Source organism: Paralichthys olivaceus, chromosome 14, assembly GCF_024713975.1.
Source record: "Paralichthys olivaceus isolate ysfri-2021 chromosome 14, ASM2471397v2, whole genome shotgun sequence".
Classification (NCBI taxonomy): domain Eukaryota; kingdom Metazoa; phylum Chordata; class Actinopteri; order Pleuronectiformes; family Paralichthyidae; genus Paralichthys; species Paralichthys olivaceus.
Genome location: NC_091106.1, coordinates 18,822,348 through 18,841,712, shown reverse-complemented (window position 1 = coordinate 18,841,712; position 19,365 = coordinate 18,822,348). Strand labels below are relative to the sequence as shown.

Sequence of the window (19,365 nt, the reverse complement as noted above, 5' to 3'; positions counted from 1 at the left end):
AGATAGATAGATAGATAGATAGATAGATAGATAGATAGATAGATAGATACTTTATTGATCCCGATGGAAATTCAAGTATCCTGTTACTGTAGGAACAGATACTTGAGAAAGCTGTAGCCAATCAGCTGTGTGACTTTCTCCATTAGAACAGTTTATTTGAGGATTTTCAGTCAGGATTTATAATGCATCATAGCACAGAGACCGCACTTGTCAAAGTTTCAAATGACCTCCTAATGGCTTCAGACAAAGGACTCATCTCTGTACTTTTTAGATACTTTATTTTAAGATACTAAGTCATTATTTTAGATACTTTATTGAGGATGAGATATTGACTCTTTATATTTAATTTAATAATTTGTTCTCAGTGAGTCATCATTTAGAGATCGTAAGTTATTATTTAGAAAATGTTTTTTCGTTATAAGAAGTTTCAGATTTAACAAAGTGCTTCCATAGAAATCCACTGTCAGGAAATGTGACTTCTTATCTGTGGGCGGAGCTTAAACTTTGGAGCCTTTCGAAGAAAACGTCATGCTCTACTCTCTCTCCCTCCCTCCCTCCCTCCCTCTCTCTCCCTCCCTCCCTCCCTCTCGCTCGCTCGCTCGCTCGCTCTCTCTCTCTCTCTCTCTCTCTCTCTGGAAGCTGCAGACTCTGGTGTATTGTCCTGGTGCAGAGCAGGAGTAGAGTAAAGTAAATCTGATCTGGAAGCAGCCTGAGTGATGAAGTTGTTTAAGTTCACATGTGCGGTCATTACCAGGGGCCTGTTCATCCTCGTCTCTCTGACCGGAGTCTGGAGGGTGACTTCGGTGAAAAAAGATCCGAACTACTGGCTCCTGACTTTCCTCTTTCTGCCGCTCGTCCTGGAAATGATCATCACCCTGAGTAGGCGGAAGGGAGAAGACTACAAATGGTGAGAGTTTGTAAATGTGTTGTGGTATTTGAATTAACAGCAGCTTGTACTTTGAGGATGCATGAATAGATGTAATGTATTAATACCCTCAGCCCCCCCACCTCCCACTCTGTGGAGACCCTGCATCCTGCTCGTCCCTCTGCTTCTATTGTCTCACCTCCCCCGGGACACTGAGGAGGGGTCATGCCCCTTAAGTTTTATTCTTGGAAGTCCACTTTACCAAACTGTCTTAAATGGACTTCTGTATACAAATGTCCTCTATTTAATTTCCTTAACACATACCTGACATTTATTTTGTAGTCTTTGATTGTAATTTCAATATAATATAAAATAAAAATAAACCGTGCAATGCAGCATGTTGAACTGTACATTTGAGAAGCACACGCCCATTCATGAAACATTTACAACAAACAGATGTTTGTATAGGAGCATCTTGAGGTTTTAAATTGAAAGCAATGAAATATGAAGCTGTTTGACTATGAATAATAAAGTTAATTTAATAAAAAAGATATTTGCTGATATACTCTGTGTAGGAAAGTAAAAGTGAGAACTAATGAAGAAAATGCACTTAGTTGAATTCAACCACTGCTCATCTCAATTTTAAGTTGACTTGTTTTGTCACAACTACAAAACCCAAATATATTTCATCTACCAAGCAGGAAAGCTTCAACACTTCCTCATTTATCAAAGATGTTGCATATTCCTTTTCGATCATTCATTCCTGGTGTCTATTTGAAGTTTTGTTGGTTCTGCTGGTTGTCTTGCAGGTTCTCTCCTCCGATCTTTCTGTTTCTCATCAGTATCATTCCATCCATCTGGCTCCTGGAGCTCCACCAACAGAACACAGCCAGTGAAACTCAGGTTCTCTACAACAGAAACAAAAACCTCCTAGTCAGAGTGTAACACTTCCAAACTTTATCTTATAACAGATGTTGGCGAGCGCTAAGGTTACAAAACTCTTGGTCTTTGCACATAAAGCTGCAGTTAGAAATGTATTCATTTATTGATTCTTAATTTAAAATTATTAGCTGTACAGAGAAAAAAGTATGAGCAGTTTCTTCGTTTGTCTCTTTCCAGTGCAAAGACTCATTCATGAGGAACTTGACCTTTCAAAACTTCACAAGCCAGAACTACCTGAAGGTAAAAGAAACAATATTTTCTCTTAACTTTTTAGCTTTTAGTATATTCTCTGTTATGAAACACCTGCAAAGAACAGAAAATTAAACAAATGATTCAGGGTTTTTTTTCTCACACTGAATTTCTTGGAAACCTCTTACACTGCAAATTGGAGATATAGGGTAGTGAAACCAATCAAACGCTCTGAGAAACAGTTACAGAATAGAACACATTTCTCAAGAAAATCTGTCATCTGTCATCCTTTCAATGTCATGTCATCACGAGGCTGCCGGCATTCAGACTCCAGGAAGTCCATGCCCCTGGTACAGAAATAATCCTGCATGTAACCTCCCATAAAAAAAACACATTGACATTATACTATATCTCTTGGCTTTTCATGGCTTTAACAAACAATATTTAAAGTGAAGTGTCATTTAGTGGAATCTACAGATGCTGAAATGTGAATTTGCTTGTAAATCTTTGGACAAACGTAGGTTCTGTCTTTCCTCTGTTTCCAGTCCAGTTTGCCACTAAAAGCCTTGTGCCCGAACGTGTCCCCACAGAGATGACCCAACCACTAAAAGGGCAAACAACATCTGCTTATTATGACATGTATGTAGTAAGGATTGTGAGAATTAAAAAGCTGAAATGTGGTGGACACAACCTCCAAAAACTGGTTGCATACCACCCTTTATTGAGTTTGAGCTGAAAAAATAAAGTTGTGCAACATAATGAAGTCATTAAAGGATATATGAGATAATACTCAAGAACTGTGTGTTGATGTAACTATAGCTGCTTTCACTCATGAAATTGAACTCCGGAGGATCTCCAGACATTAATCAGAAAACGCGAATGTCCCAAGATTCTGCAGAGTTTCTCCAACCAGTTCCCCCGGTACAAACTGCAGAGGGAGACCTCCGCATGATTAGCTGCAAACAAGTGGGAGTGTTAATGATGTTTCTAATACGCAACAGAGCAACGCAGGTATCGACGTGCTGTTAACAAAAATATGTGATCACAGCAGGGTATTTCCAGTGATATGTTATATCCCGCATCTGTCTGCTGCTCCAGAGATTTCTGTTTTTTTTTTGTGAATGTGTCTGAGCAGAGAATCTACTGCTGTCGTGTGAAAGGTGGAGGCAAACTTTGGAGATCATGTCTGATAACAGCTCATGTTATGTCTCTGTGCCATGGGAAAAAGGGTCAACAAAGAAATAACTGAATGCCTCTTTTACCTGCACAGATTCTCAAAGAGGAGTTATCAACTTTCTGTCCCAACAAATGGATCCTGGCTCTCCATCAGATCCTGCTCATCCTCCTGATCGTCGGAAAGTGGTTGCTCCCCCTGGGGGGCGGAGTTACCCGCGACGAGCTCTCGCAGCTTCTCCTAATCTTCATTGGCACGGCGGCAGACACCCTTGAGTTTACTAGTGAGACGCTGTCAGATGTCAAGTGGGTGGCCAATCTTACTGTTTGTAATTCACAAATGTGTTTCATAGTTTTATGGACGCACACACACACCCTGTGCTGCAAAGTTTACTGAAACTACTAACTTTTACGTTTCCGTGTGTAGAGAGAAGAGCCCCATGATGGTCTATATTATTTTAGGTGTATGGACTTGGAGCATGTTGCAGTTCCCCTTACATTTGGCCGGTGAGTGCTTCATTCTGTTAATCCAATAACTCCGGTGTGTGTTACAGCTGAGTATTGTTGTACACATCACATCCCCAGTGTGGGATAATCTCAACAACTTGTTTATCAATTGGCAAAACATCCCAAAAAGTCAACTGTGTCCACACCAGTGCTGTAAGTAAACACTTAGAGTTAGTTGAGCTGAAATCAATCGCTTTTCTTTCTGGCAATGTCAAATCATTAACAACTGAAGAATCTGTTCTTATTTCCCCAGCTTTGAATAAACCACAAGAGTCCTATCAGAGACATGGGGAGGTCCCTACTTTCTGTCCTGTAGTTCTGAAAACAGAAATGGGAAACAGGAGAGGCCGGGAGACTCCAGTAGTTTTGTATAAATGCAGAAAGTCTAAATAACGAAGTCCATTTCTTATCTTTGGCGGATTACAGGAAATGATTATCAGTTAAATGCTCAAAAACAGTTGGTAATTGAGCAGAACAAAGAATTTAAGTATTTTCTGTTGAAACAAGGGTTTCATGAGAGAAAGCAAATAATTTGTGCTGTCTGATCAGAAACATCACAACTTTGTTCTCGGAAAAGACAACTTGCACTAATGATCTCAATAATTGATAACCTGGATTTGAATAATTCACAAATAGATGTTGAGGTTCTTAACTATGAGTCTACTTTCATAATGCACAGAGCACTTAGTGTTTGAATGCACACTGCAGTTTAGAAAAGAAGCTACCCTTCCTTTCATTGTGTTATGTGAAGACCAGTGGACTGACGACGGTTAGAGGAATATTTCTTTCAGGGTTAAAGGAATGGGATTTGAGCAGGGGATGGGGCCCAGCTTGGGCTGAGCCAAGCAAAGTGTCCTGGGAGAAGGAAGCTGAGTCGAGCGGGGTCCAGGAGCAGAGGCTGACAGGGTGAAGGGCTGGAGACGGGTGAAGAGGAAGAGGAGAGCAAGTTATGCTAGGGTTCAAGCAAAAAGAAAATACATTTTGCGTTTTAGTAAAAGTCTCGATCACAGGATGTGATTCAGCAGGAAGACTGCTCCGGCTCCAGCACACACACACACACACAATGGGGGAGAGAGGCTGCAGGCAGGCCAGAGGAGGAGGGCGTGACATGAACAGTGTGTGTTTGTATTTGTGTCTTAATAAGTGGGTGTAAGTCCTTTTGTTAGCCACGTACAGTGTGTTCACATGTTCGAGTTTCATCTCCTTTTCGTCTGAGATCACTCATGACGTGAAGCTTTGGATCCTATCACATGGTCTTCATTAGTTGATGGAGTTGAGCCCTGTTATCACTGAACTGAGATGTTTAAATTAAATGAGCGGAGCATTTAAAGGCTCCTCCCGCCCATTGTTAGCTCAAACATTTACAGTTTGTTCTTGATTCCTGATGAAGATCATGTGATGTGGCAGAAAGCCAGATACTAAATGGACCTTGTGTTCATTTTGTGCTCTTGAAAGTTCATTCATATTCTGCATGTGGAACAAGAAAACATTTTTAAAATGTGGATAAAATAAGATAAGATAAGCAAAGATAAGATAGGTTAAGATAGGATAAGATAAAATGACCATTATTTTTCAACATACACTTCATGTTATCTTAAAAGCAGTTGTATGAAGCAGCCAAAAATAGCAGGAAAAGCTGGTATGTGCAGTGTAACACATTACTCCCATCAACATCCTTTCTTTTTGTCTCTTATTTTCAAGTGGTGACCTCCAAGTCAGAGGGAGAGGATGAGCAGGGGGTCAGGGAGTCTTCCCTCTGGTCCAAACACAGCAGGGACATGTGGAGCATCATAGAGGCCTTGTTCATTCAGGACGGGCCCTATCTGGTGGTCAGGCTCATAGTCATAATCTACTCCAGAGTCATCCACCAGATGTTGGGTTTCTTCACCATCAAGAACTTCCTGGTGGTCATACTGAACTTGTACAGGTTGACTGTGATATACCAGGACTTCAGGTCCTCCCCCAGCAACAGGGACATCGCTTTCCTGTGAGTCTGCAATGAGATGAGATGGGATCGAGATGTTACAGCCAAAGTCTTGTAGTCACAGTAGACGGGAAAAGGGCCCAGAGTTGAAGCTCTAAAGATGTCAAAAGCTATAAATAATTAACGCTGTTGTGAGCAGAGAACAATTTTCTTACACGTGTGAAGGGCTGAGGTTGTCAAGTTCAAACTCCACACTTGACCGCCTCAGCTTGAAGCTCATACTTCACGTCTTTTACCCCCTGAGTTGTAATGTAGCTGCTTCAACAATTAAAGAAATTACCGGCAGGGGGGCAAGAAAGGAAAAGAGGGAAGCAGAGCATAACAGGAAAAAGAAGTGAGAGATACCCTGATATGATTCAATGTAAACAGATTATGCACATTGCTAAAGCAGCCAGCACAATACAGTTTATGAAAGTAGTCAGTAACAGTCAACGCAGCACTTACAGTAAGTGAAGCCAAACTACTGCTCGGACAAGGACTGGCCAGATTTCTCACTGTGTGAAGCCCAGACAACAGGAAGCGAGGAAGACAGAGAGATATACTCAATGACACTGAGGCTCTCTGGCTGCTGACAGGAACTGAGATTGAAGAACAGTTTTCCTGCCAGGTGACCCATTTGTTTACATTCTGTCTATTTACTTAAGCACTAGATAAATAACAGCCCATAATGCAACACATCGCAGTCCAGATACCATTCAGCGAATTCAGTTTAACACCATGTAACGTTCGCCACACTGTCGAAAAACTGTTTACTTCCCTTCCCACACAGAAATTATGACTCCAACTTTCACTAAACTTTACAAAAATCTTTTTAACTTTTTAGTATTTTTGTACTTATATGTTTGCACTGTGAAGGTATCATTTCATTGTACACCCTGTTCAATGACAAAAAAGGCATTCTTATCCTTATTCTTGAATTCATATAAAACCAAGGCTATAAAGTAATGTAGTGACATGTTTCTGTTTTTATTCCATAATTGAAAATGTTGTGATTACGATTAAACCTCAAACTTGATTGATTGTTTTCCCTGTTACTCCTTCGTGTCTGTACTGAACTCAGAAGATCTGCTTTTCTCCGGTCACTTGAAACTTTCTACAAAGCCCCCTGAATTAACCCTTTGGTAACCCTTGGACAATTTCATTCCATGACTACAAACCATTTTGTTTAGTTTGACTTTTAAATCGTGCTCTGGACCTTCTGACACCATATGTGCCTGGTTGTTATCATAAGTCCTCGGCGAATGCCCGACTGACCATTCCACTGTCCCATCTGAGGACCAAAGGTGACTGGGCCTTTTCTGTCAGGGATCCCACTCTTTGGAACAATGTCCCTGAGGAGATCTGTCTGAAAAGAGTTTATGCTTTTTTAAATCTCTCTGAAAGACTCATTTTTATAGGTGTTCTCATTGTCTTTTTTATAATGTTTTATTTGATCATTTTACTTTTCTCTCAACTGTAACATTTTTATTTCTGTATCTCTGCTCTAATGCTGGCGACCTTCAAATGACTTTTGTTTCTCATTGTTTGCTTCCCACACAGCCCCTTATAACTGTGTTTTGAAAGGCGCTTTATAATCAAATGTATTATTCATTATCATTATTTACCACATTTTATTACCTGTTTTATTCGATGTGTTTTTGTGTTTGATTAACTATATTTGTTGAACTACTTTAAAATCATTTTTATTTTAATGTTTTGAATCTTTTAAGTCATTTATATTGTTACTCATTATCACTGTAAATGAGGGTCAGCCCCTTATAATGGTAACTTTGATATTATAAGCCGAGTTGTAAGTCACTGTTTATGTGGCTGGACTTGACAAAATCCTGATAAAATAGTGCAAACCATGAATTTTTATATTTGCTCTTCATTATTTCCAAAATATGTCTTTTACACAGGCAGATAAGAATACTTTGTAATGAAATATTCTGTGGTACACCTTGTAATATTTTGACTTAGCATGTATTTAATTTCTACAGTTACTTTCTAGTTTTTATATAGTTTTTGTATAGACGATTAGCACGGGTTAACTTAACACAGTTCTATATTTATTTTCTATGCACATGTTCTGCACATTTTTAACTTTAATATTCAATATTTAATATTCCGGTACATTCTTAATTCTTCTGTATATATTTAAATCCTATGCAAATGTTTAATTTCTCTGTAAAAGTTAAATTTTGCTTCGATTGGTTTAATTTAATTAAATTTACTTAATTCCTCTGTACACATTTAAATTTACATTCATCTCACACCAATTTCAACGTATGGTTACTGTGTTATAAGTTAACTCTAATGTATAAGTCAAGTCTAATGTATGTTCAATGTGTGTTACTGCCACTGGATGCTTGAATTTCCTTCGGGATCAATAAAGTATATATCTATCTATCTCTCTATTTATCCTACCTCTTACTGTTACAGACATAAAAACAGATAAACACAAATATACTCTGAGCATATTTGTCAATGATTTTCTGATTCAAAGAATAAATGTCTTGAGGAGGATAAACTGCTCATATTACACATTACACAAGGGATCATCTCACAGTATCAGCTTCTCTGAGGTTTAAGATAAAAATCCGTGTTAAATGAGAATTTCCACTGAACCATTTGAATCTTGTTTTACAAACATGTTACACTGGCTCCCCTCTGTGGACATCAGAGTATCAGCAGCTGAATCTTGAGTTTTCATAGTGAATCAATGACAGACTGTGTTGGCTCAATATTAAATCTGATATTTATATACATACATGCTAGAGACACTGTCTGTGAGAAAACGGTTTCTTAAACACCAACATTTGAAACAGAAAATTTGAACCTACATCATCACAACCACAATCGTTGACAAAGGTGCAACATTAAACTTATAAGTAACCTTGAGGTATTCATGTTAGCAAGAGGTCTGTTTCCACGTAACTCACAGTCACAGCAGTAGAAGTAGATTAAAGATAACTTTTATAAACCTACAGCATGAACCTAAAAAATAAATAAATCAAATGAAACAAATAAAATAACAGGGACAATCACTATATACATCTACACAAATAGTAACAATAAAGACAAAATGACTTCAGAAAAGGAATATCAACACAAAGGTTGCTCTGATTAAGCTTGGAGCAGAATGTCAAAGATAAAATCGGAGGCCTTCTCCCACTGTGGTCCTCTCTATATAAAGACATTAGTGATGCAGTGGCTGCAATGCTTTAATACCATCACACACACAAAACACTCCAGATCAAACCATCAGAAAACTACAGTTGTTTTTGCTCCATTTTAGTCTTTACAGTAAACAGGTGGACAAATGAACAATGCTGGGGGATGCTATAATTACAGCTGTAGTTATAATTATGGAACTTGGCTGCTAGATGAGTCCTGAACGTCCTGAATCACTGATCCTGAATCTCTCCCTCCTTTTTCTCTCCTTCTCTCACTCTACACTCTCACAGCTCGGTCTGTCTCTACCTGTTGCATGTTCCAACTTAGAAATGATCAATTTTACCATCTTGATCAGTTTTAAGCAGCTTTTTTTTAATCTAACATTGAATAGCTCACAAACAACATAGACACTTTAGGGTATCAGAACAAAGGGATTATTACGTAAAGAGGGCACAATATGAATGTGGATCCAGATAGCATACAGATGTGGGCCACTCCACGCAATGATGCACTTCTTCCAGCCTTAATGTGGCCTGAACAAAATGGATGTGACCCTAAAGTGGCCCATATGTGAGGGTCAAAGAGGGGAAGGTGATAGTGCCATGTGGGCTGAACGTGGGGTGGGGGGTATGTGCCTCGTCCGGTTGGGTTGAGGTTAATTGTGTCGTTGTCATATTTAAACTGTGTGGAATTGGTTGTTGTGATTAATCACAGTGAAACTTTGTGCTTGTTATTCTGACAGTAGAATAAAACGTCGCCTCCTCCTCCGCAGCTCCAGCCTGTTTCCTCCAGCCTGTAATATGACTCAGTGAAAACGGGGCTGGGCCTGACTTCACTCGGCTTCCACCAGCAGACTAGCCCGGCCCTTCAGGTCCCGGAACAGGTTGCACCGCACACACACACACGGGTGGGGCTTCGTCAATCCAGCGCCCACTAACTCCACCCGCCGAGTGCTTCCGCAAAGACGCACAGGACGCGCAACAAGTCGGACCGTGTCTCTCACTCGACGGTGATCCCTTCCGCCTCTGTCCGCTCCACACGCCGCCAATCGCCGCTCACAATGTTCCGCTGCGGGATCGCCTACCCCCGGTGCAGGTGGATCGTCCCCCTGCTGCTGCTCTTCGCCATTATTTTCGACATAATCGCCATCGCCGCCAGCTCCGGGTGGGTGGAGGACGAGGACGCCAAGTCGCACTACGCCAGCATGTGGGAGCAGTGCCGGGGCAGGAACGAGCACTGGCAGTGCAAGTCGCTCATGGAGTTCCGTAAGTGTCCGGTTACGCCGTGGCATACAAACACACTCACAGAACACACTGATAATAGCATGACGACAGAGAGGGGTGCGTGTTTTAACAGGGCTGATCCAGAGCAGGTCTCACTGGGATGTTAGATTCTACATTCACACTCTGTAACCGGAGGGACTCGAACTGTGTCCACAGAAACAAACAAACAAACAAACCAACCAACCAACAGGAGCTCCAGGCTGAGCAGAGAGAGGCCTGCAGCTCTCTGACTGAACTTTGGTCTTCAGGCAGCTTTCATTTTTTTCTATTGGACTGAGTTTCTGCCTCATTTCATGTCTAGTGTTTGTGTCAGGGTGTTTCACAGGAATCCAAATCCTCAGTGTCAACTTCTCACAACTAATTCAAACAGTGACCTCCTCCCCCACAGAACTAACATCCTCCACTGTAGGACAGGACTGGGTTCTACAGGCAAAACTCAATACAAGTAAAGTTTAAAACAGAGTTGTGATGATGTCTTTGGTGATTTTTTTTTTGTCTTCTGCTCCACGAGACTACGACAGAACTTGTGCTTTACTAGTTAAGCAAGTTTGTGAAATGTGACAAAAGAAAACGCTTGATTGACGCAGTAGGATGAACCAAAAACACACCTTCCAAGTCTGTGGGAATTTACTATTTCCAAAATCGCAATGTCAATTTACCAAGGCTGTAAAGTTCTTGTATTTTTTTGTAATAGTGTGTCTGTTGGCTTTACAGGTACAAAACAAGGAACAAGTTCCCACAACTACTTCATATAAAGTCACCCCTCCTCATATGACGTCATTATCCTGTACTGTGGGGAATGATAATTAAGGTTTTGTAGGCTAATTCAAAACGAGTCAAGTTAAAATACAGAAATAGTTATTTATACAATTTGAAACCTGTTTGTATCTCAAATTTTGATAAGAAACAGATCCAGATAAAAACCTATAACCAAAATAAATAAATAACTTATTATTTATAACATTAATTTGAAGAAACAGTTTTCAACACAATGTAAAGGTGTGTCCCTTCATATATATCAATTCCCTAAAGATGCCAGATGGTATGAAAATGGTGACAGTGTTGAAAAATCTATGTTAAAGAAAGTGAAATGAAGTTCCCAAATGTATCGGGTTCTTTTCCCGACCACGTTGCATCCTTCCTCCAAGTTTCGTGAAAGATTCGCTCAGTTGTGTTTGTGTAATCTTGCTTCAAACCAAACCAACAATCGGACAGGGATGAAAAAATAACTTCCTTGTCGGAGGCAGCATTCTACGGATAACTGTAAACACACTACTAGAGGAACAGGCTTTTTCTTTTTTAAGTAGCATAAAGCTGAACACCTCAGGCAGACTTTGAATATTTGAAATTGTTTGTGATCTACACCCCACGCACAGAGAATGAGAAGCAGATAGATTCTTTTCACAGCAGCCATTTTGACATGAAATGATACGTAAACATGTGTATCTTCATTAAAATCATGTGTTCACCTGCTGATTTATGTCATAGTAACTTAAAAAGGTCAGTGGGTTTAGTTTTAGCAGTGGTGTTGATACAGCAATAAAGAGAAAATAAAATTAAATGACTAAACAGGAAGGGACATTAAAAATAAAGTATCTATCACCTTGAACAGAACAGACAAAGTCACTGACAAAGACAACACTGTTGTTGCTCTTATCAGATGTTGTGGAAGTGTCTGAGCGGCACCTCGACCCATTTTATGATCTTCAGAACACGTCAATGAAACTCCCGTCTTTCTTTTTATCTGATGATTTTCACAGGTTTGCTCACTCCGTGTTACAGGTTAATAGCGTCAATGCTTCTATGGATTCCTCAGTCAAAGCTCTGATCACCCATTATTCTCAATAGTAGTAAAGATTCTAGGTTTGTGATTTATGGCTGTTTAAACCTCTGCACTAACTGAAGTGCTTTGCCAACTCCTGGACACTATCTGGTCCGCAAATCAATTTGATCTAATAGAGTGCAGAGTAGGGCAGCACTGTTAAGTCACTTAATTAAATATCAAAATAAAATTAACCTTGCAAATATATTGATAGTTGATTAATAGTCTACGCTCCTTCTCAAGCAAAATGTCAAATGTTTGATTTTGTTCCAGGTTTTAATGCATGAGAGTTGGTTGATTTTTGTTTCCATTAAATTGGCCAAACTGGAATCGCTTCATTCAAAAGAGTATTCTGAATAGAGAGATGTTCTTTAGCTTCACTATCTTCAGAACTAGAGAATCCTATCAGTGATTATCAGTGTTAGTTCTTCCAATGTAAACTGTTGTGGAGGCATTAGTTCCTGTTAGTGTGTGAGACTTCACGTCGTGTTTTTCAGGAATTCTCTGGTCTCGCTTGAAGTCGTAGATCAAGAGGTTTTCTTTGTGGGAGCTGCTGCCGTTTCAGTCTCAGCACAACTGAAGCAGTTGAACAAAAGACGGCCGCAGCTGCCAAAAGGCCATGGGCTGGATCTGTGAAACATTTTCTCTCTGAAGCTCCCCTGATAATTCTTGTATCACGGCTCTTTCCTGAATAGTTATGAAGGTTTTTATGTTCTGAACTAAAAAACGGAGGAAACAAACTTGAACAGTGCAATCGATGGTGTGCGGATGTAGGACGTGGTGAATGTTGGCACCAAACAGACTCAATGTGTTCAGTCCGCCCCAGGTGGGAAAGCTGCAGCCTTTTAGTGAAGAACAGGAATAAACATGTTTTCATGTGTTGGCATCACGGAGGAAACATGTGGAAGGTAGATCATTACTGGATTCATATATATTCTTGCTAGAGTCTGACCCATGTGGTTTTTTGGGGATTGAAGCAGATAAAAACGTTTTCTATACTGATATATCGGCCGAAAACGTCATGGCAACATCCGTGTATCACACAAACGATTGTTTTCCGCGTTTGTTCCAAGTTCCTGCTCCCAGTTGAATAATTGTCTGGTATTGTGTTCAAAGTTTGGCTGCTGATGTGCTGTTCGGTGGGAGGGGTGGACCATGTGTAAAACAATGTTAGAGATTAGTCTATTCAGGATTGTTAATGTGGTTTCTTTACAACCAGGGATTTTTTTTTCTTGCTTTAAAAGTTATTAAAACGATCATTTATCAGAATTGTTGTTTTTGTTGATTTGCTGTCCATCTACTAATGGAGCAACAGTTTCAGGTCTGAAACACATGTGATCACAGGAGATTTTATCACATCACCAACTCCAATGTGTCACTGAATTCCAGTCGGCTCAGTTGAAACTGAAATTGAACATTTCATAATGAAGTAAAGTAGATACTCCTCAAAGATGAATGTATGAAACGACTGGCTCTGGTATATGAGTGAGTCTGCGTGTATTTACATTTGTGGAGAAAAAAAAAACAACCTTGTAATTGTACTGATTGTGTAAAAGCTTGTGAATGCGGCCTGGTGTCTTTAGTTTTGATCAGACGAGGGAAACAGATGATCGGGACCGGCAGTTTGAATGTTCACCTGTGACACACACAGGCATACACACCCATTTCCATAGTACACAGAACATTCCCAGGCTTACAGTGGAAACAAGCACGGGCATGAGGGATACAATGCAACAATGCTAAGCTGTAGGGGACACAAACATTTTGATGTGGATTGACACCAAACTACACACACTCATAGATATCAGTCCAGTGAAATGAACAAAAACACCCTATTTTGCGATGCCGAAAAGAAATTCCTGAATCTGCCGCCAATCTGGAGCCTTACCAATATGGGTTCTTCCCTGTTGCATAACACACCCTTAGACCAAGTTTTCTGTTCATAGTTTCTGCGTAATCTTGTTTCCCAACAAACAAATGGAGATAAACTTCTAAGAATGCAATGGAAATGTTTCTAGTCAGTGACCTCAAACAGTGCAGTGAAGACACATCTTGGTTTATTAAACTGTTTTTAGATCCACCGCAATATAATTTGAAAAACCACAGTTGAAATGCGAAGCTAATTCTATTCAGCATTTAGTTTTTATCACCATGTTTGTTTTAGGAGCAGAACCTGTTTCAACAGAAATACACAGACGAAACATTCACTGAGAGTTTGTTGATGCTTTTGGTGTAGCACGCTGATTTCTGCAGTTATGTGATTGTTATATAAATGTTGTGTGGGACAGTCAGAGATTTGCTTTGCAGCTGAAATCATCGGCATGCTATGCTGCTGGACTGTTTCATCACTGTTAAATAAAGGAAACAGTGACGGTGGCTGCAGTTTGTCTATTTAAATCAGCGTGTTGTGGGTGGGTGTCTGGCTGTGGTTAAGATATCGACTCTAGAGAGGTGATATTGTTTTGTGATCATTTAATTCGTTATTCATAAAATCATCGAGCAAAAAAAGTTAATTACGGATGAGATTCATTTCAAATCAAAACAGAAATGAATAATTATTTTAACATGTTTTAAAATCTGTGTTTGAAGAGCTGTTACCTAAAATCTGTAATAGTGGATTTCATCATGTTGAAGCTCAGGTTGAGCCTGAGTTTGTTGTAATTTGACGTAAAAGTTGCAGAGTTCACGCTAGAATGAAAAGCTTGAATGCCACTTAACATTATTAGGAGTAAAAGAAAGGATTGAACCCGTCGAACTAGTGTGTTTGTGTGTGTGCATGAGCATGATAAGAGGAGTGCCTCAGGCTGGTAGAAAGCAAGTTTCTTACACACACAATTGCATGCACGCTGACACAGGTGTGAATAATTTAGGGTGTTGGCTGATCCAGTGTAAGCGAACTGGGTGTGACAGTGTGAAGAAAATCCACACGGTGGGTTTGGCTTCAGTCACCCACAGAAGACACGTTAGGATTATCTGCACAAGTTTGTTACGCATAACTATGATCACGCGTATACTGAGAAAACTCAACCTGCACTTTTAGGTGATAACTAACGCAAAAGACGGTTTTTATTTTAGTTTCAGAGGTCATGTGAAACACTCAAAATGTGTGTTTTTTGAAGCTTGAGATGTTTCAGAGCAAAAATCACTAAAGCCGACATGGTAACAGCCTCTTTTTCTCCTCCAGCGATAGATACAGAAGCTAATAAAATCATGCTGTTGCAGTTGTTTGCTTTAAACTTTATCGTCGCCACAAGTTTCTATGTAATTAAAGAGGCCATTTCTGCAGAAAGTCGGGGAGTGACAGAGAGCAGAAGTGCTGTGAAGGGTGTGGCGGCTCTTCTCCCCCTCTGTCGATATCAGCTGGAAGCTCGCTACGCTTGAGGAATGTGCCGTCATGTATAAATGCTGTAGGGTTAGAGAGAGGGAGATCGTTGGAGCTGCAGAGATGAGTACAGAGCAGGAAGACGTGTTGCTAGAGAGAAACTCATTTAAAGTCAGAAACAAGGCTTTAAAAAACCTACATAATAAGAAGAAAGAAAGAAATGCCCTGTCAGTCATGCACTGTCCCTAAAGGCACCTTTAGTTTCCATTACAGACAGCCAGTATTTCTATTTGGTAAATTTCTGGCATTTTGCCTTTATTAACAAGATAATACGTGTTGAGTGGGGCGGGAGATCAGGGCGGAGGGCCGAGTCGCAACTGAACCCACAGCTGCTTGAAGGAGACTCAAAATTCAGTACGGGGAGCTCCCGCCAGGTCACCTGTTAGTGCAGACGAACCGATTTCTAGCATGTTTTAGGAAAATATAAAAACATCAAGTTGTTTTATCTGACCTGAGTAAAATCTGAAGTTTCTTCTTACTGACAGTACCATTGTCTGGACTGTGGATGATGATGTTTAGAGAGTTCAGGAAGAAAAGTTTTAAAAAGAAAAGAGCTGTGTTACCATCGTTTCAGGATATAAATGCCCTAGCTAATACATGAAATGTTTATAGAAGCCTAAAGGACATAAAGAGAACCAATCTATAAAATTCATGTGAACTACACACAGCATGTGACTCATTTGTTGTTTTGTTTGTGTTGGACTCCAGCTTGGGCCCAGGCTGTGGCTGCTCTGATGATCATCGGCCTCATCATCCTCATCATCGCCTTCATCATCTCCTGCGTGGCTCTGTGCTGCTCACTCAACTTGAGCCTTATGCCCCTCATAGCAATAATGTTGATTGTTGTCGGTAAGACACACACACACACACACACACACACACACACACACACACACACACACACCATTTAAGAGATAAACTGGTTTTCATTAAATTCACTGTTGGTTTAGTCATGTGTGTGTTTGGGTTTCACCAGACTGAGTCATCAAGGTCAAACCGAGACCCAGAGACTAACGGTGTAACAGGTGTTGTAAGAGCGACGTAGACGTGTGCACTTCTGACACAGAAAGAAGAAGAGACAAAGGAAGTGGATAAATTCAGAAAGTGTCTCAGACATTTTTCGATGGAAGGGAGTGTGTGACGTTACCATGGGAACAGCTGGCTCTATCTGTTTATCTGACTGACTCATCACAAACACACAGCTTTTCACTGGAAGCCAGTCATAACTGACAGACTCTGTGATGTGTCTGTCAGTGTGCCAGAGACGGTTCACCTCACTCTGCACTCTGAAATCTGCTCCAATCAGAAACCTGACAGAAGAATATTAAGAGGGAAAACTGGGATCATAACCACACTGACTCACTCTCTGTGGTTCCTTCCGCTCACCAGTTATTAAAAAATAATATGTGTTTGATCTGTGGAGCAGATAAATCAAACCAACATTGTATCACAGTTAAATGAGGTTTACTTGGATGAAATGTTAAAACCCACGACTGTGTTTTTATGGCAGCACCATTTCATGTTTCAGATATTTCTTGTGCATATTTGTATTAACAACCCAGATTTAAATGTTGGGTTCTCCATGATCCAGCACTTCAGTGGGTGTGTAGGTTTTATTAAGTTTGATTTTCATATCAGTCAATTTAAAAATACACATTAAAACCAATTATGTTAGTGTAGCGAAATATAAATTTCAGCTTGAGAGCCTTAAACATTTTGCAGGTGGAGGGGTGCCACAACCAAAAAGAATTCAAAAATGTGTTTGTTATTTGCAAAGACCATAACTGAGCTGCACAGATGAGTGTGTCCCTAACCTTGTCCATCTGTGTCTCCCTGCAGTGGTCCTCCAGGTCATCGCTCTCATCATCTACCCCGTCAAATTCAACGAGCAGATCTTTGAGGGCCACTACTACTACACCTGGGCCTACGGCTTCGGCTGGGGCGCCACCATCCTCTGCATCGGATGCAGCATCCTCTTCTGCTGCCTGCCGCGCTATGAGGACGAGCTGTCCGGCCTGGCTAAGGCCAAATACATCTACCAGTCCACTTAGAGACTAATCCTGCACACCCACCCAGTCGCAGCCACGTCCGCTTAACACTCTGAGCTGGATGTCCCGGCCTTCAAACATTTTTTACTCTGTTCAATTTCATCGAATATTCACGATGCTACAAACCTCGTCTACCATCCGAGAGCGAAGTCCGAAGTCAGGCGTAATTTTTAGCGGAAGTGGGCTGTGATTGGATGTTGCGACCGCTTTAATTTACTGACTTCTAGTTTTTAGTCAGCGTCATTAATGTTTTTTTAACCATAGTATTTTTTCACATTCTGCGTTTGAAAACCTTTCCCTCACTTTTTACCTGTAGTTGTCAATGCAAGATCACCCAAGTGCACTTAACCTGAGGGACATCTTCAAGTGAAGAGCTTAGTTTCATCCTGATTTATCTTAGTGCTCATAAAACTTTGGTAAAACAATAATCAGAGCTAAACTTTTTACACTACAATACTAAAGAAATCATTAATCCTAATTTGGAAGCTGAATGTTATCTATACATATGGTCATATATGTAGATTTAGCTCATTTGCACCTTTTTATGCATCTTTCTATAATTCTCATTTGCTTTCTCCAAATCTTTGAATTCTTACTGACTTAATACCAAAGGGGTATCACTGTGGAGTTAGCTGTGCTGTCTTTGTCCCTGTTTCTAACACTACTATTATTATTCTTCATGTGTCTGCGCGGAGGTGTGATGGTTGATATGATAGCGAGGAGGAGGCGTGTGAATTTTCTGACTTGGCTGCAGTTGTTGTTTCTAATTTTTTTGCTGGAAAAGAATTTTGATGAGTTTCAATTTAACTTGAGAATGAATCTGTTTTCCTGAGAACGAATATTTCCTTCAAGGGATCAGTTCATGTAGAATGTGTACCATGAGTACAATATTGCCACAACGGTCCAAATGTATGTCCTTGTCAAAAATGTGTGTTTAAAGGGAACAATACAAACTCAGACTCTCATCCTGTGTTTTCCATGTCTTTGCTTCGAAGTGGGTGCATATTGGAGAAAAGACCAAAAATATTTGAATCACTAAAAGCATTCATGTTTTGATAACAAGACTAAAGCCATTGTCTGGTTTGATGAGACTATGAGACAGAGGTATTAAATCTTCAGACGAACTTGTTCCAACTTCTTCTTCTGCAGCTGTGTTGAAGGTTTTATCAAAGTGCTCAGTCTGGTTCTCTGGACTCTGACTTGTTCACAGTTACATTTGTGTTCAGACCAGGTTTGTGCCTGAATATAATGATAATTGTTTTATTACAGTAGCGTTCAAAGGGAAGATCTGTGACTGATCTTAGATTAGTGGCAAGTTGACGTAGATTCAACAGAGGCAGGACGGATTCAGGCAGGTCTACACTTGAAGGAACTCTCTCTCTGTGTGTGTGTGTGTGTGTGTGTGTGTGTGTGTGTGTGTGTGTGTGTGTGTGTGTGTGTGTGTGTGTGTGTGTGTGTGTGTGTGTGTGTGTGTGTGTCTCAAAGGTGAAAACGTACTTTTATCTACAGAGTGAATCTGTTTCCAGCTCCAACTTCATTAGTGCGTGTTTCGGTAAATACTGTCGCCTTTCATCCTCTTCCAGGAATCAACCAGTTCTTTTCTGCTGTAGTGTGAACTGATAATTTTTTTGTAGTCTGTATATTTTTATTCAATAAAAAATTACAGTATTTTGAAGGGTTTGATTGATTATTATTTTGTTAGATACTTTAGATAGATCGGGGAGAAAAGGAGGAGAAAAAAGAAAAAGGGGTTCTGCGAATATGTATGTGTGCAAATGTTGTCTTGTCTCCACTGGGGGATAAAATAATTAAGTTTCTCATGGGTGCAACATTGAATTTAAAGTATTATAGTTGTTATTTAAAGTTGTAGAGAGAACTGTGTGAGCGACAGATCTATTAAAAGTACTGAAATTTGAGGACACTAGGCACTTAAATGTTTACAGGACTGTTTCAATGTCGTTACTGAACAAAAGAGACGATTGAGAGTTGACAGTTGTCTTAAAATGGAGGTGGA

The 19,365-nt window shown here is 40.1% G+C and overlaps 2 protein-coding genes across 2 annotated transcripts; both read left to right on the top strand.

Moving 5' to 3' along the window:
* The first annotated feature begins 564 nt into the window (after positions 1-564).
* LOC109631491 (transmembrane protein 26-like) lies at positions 565-6,675 on the top strand. The gene is made up of 6 exons (XM_020090306.2): positions 565-907; positions 1,675-1,768; positions 1,985-2,047; positions 3,267-3,475; positions 3,597-3,676; positions 5,378-6,675. The coding sequence occupies exons 1-6, from the start codon at positions 717-719 to the stop codon at positions 5,665-5,667; spliced, it is 927 nt and encodes a 308-aa protein (XP_019945865.2). The 5' UTR covers positions 565-716; the 3' UTR covers positions 5,668-6,675.
* Positions 6,676-9,623: 2,948 nt separating this feature from the next.
* perp (p53 apoptosis effector related to pmp22) lies at positions 9,624-19,026 on the top strand. The gene is made up of 3 exons (XM_020109490.2): positions 9,624-10,081; positions 16,012-16,152; positions 17,143-19,026. The coding sequence occupies exons 1-3, from the start codon at positions 9,877-9,879 to the stop codon at positions 17,352-17,354; spliced, it is 558 nt and encodes a 185-aa protein (XP_019965049.1). The 5' UTR covers positions 9,624-9,876; the 3' UTR covers positions 17,355-19,026.
* The last annotated feature ends 339 nt before the right edge of the window (positions 19,027-19,365 follow it).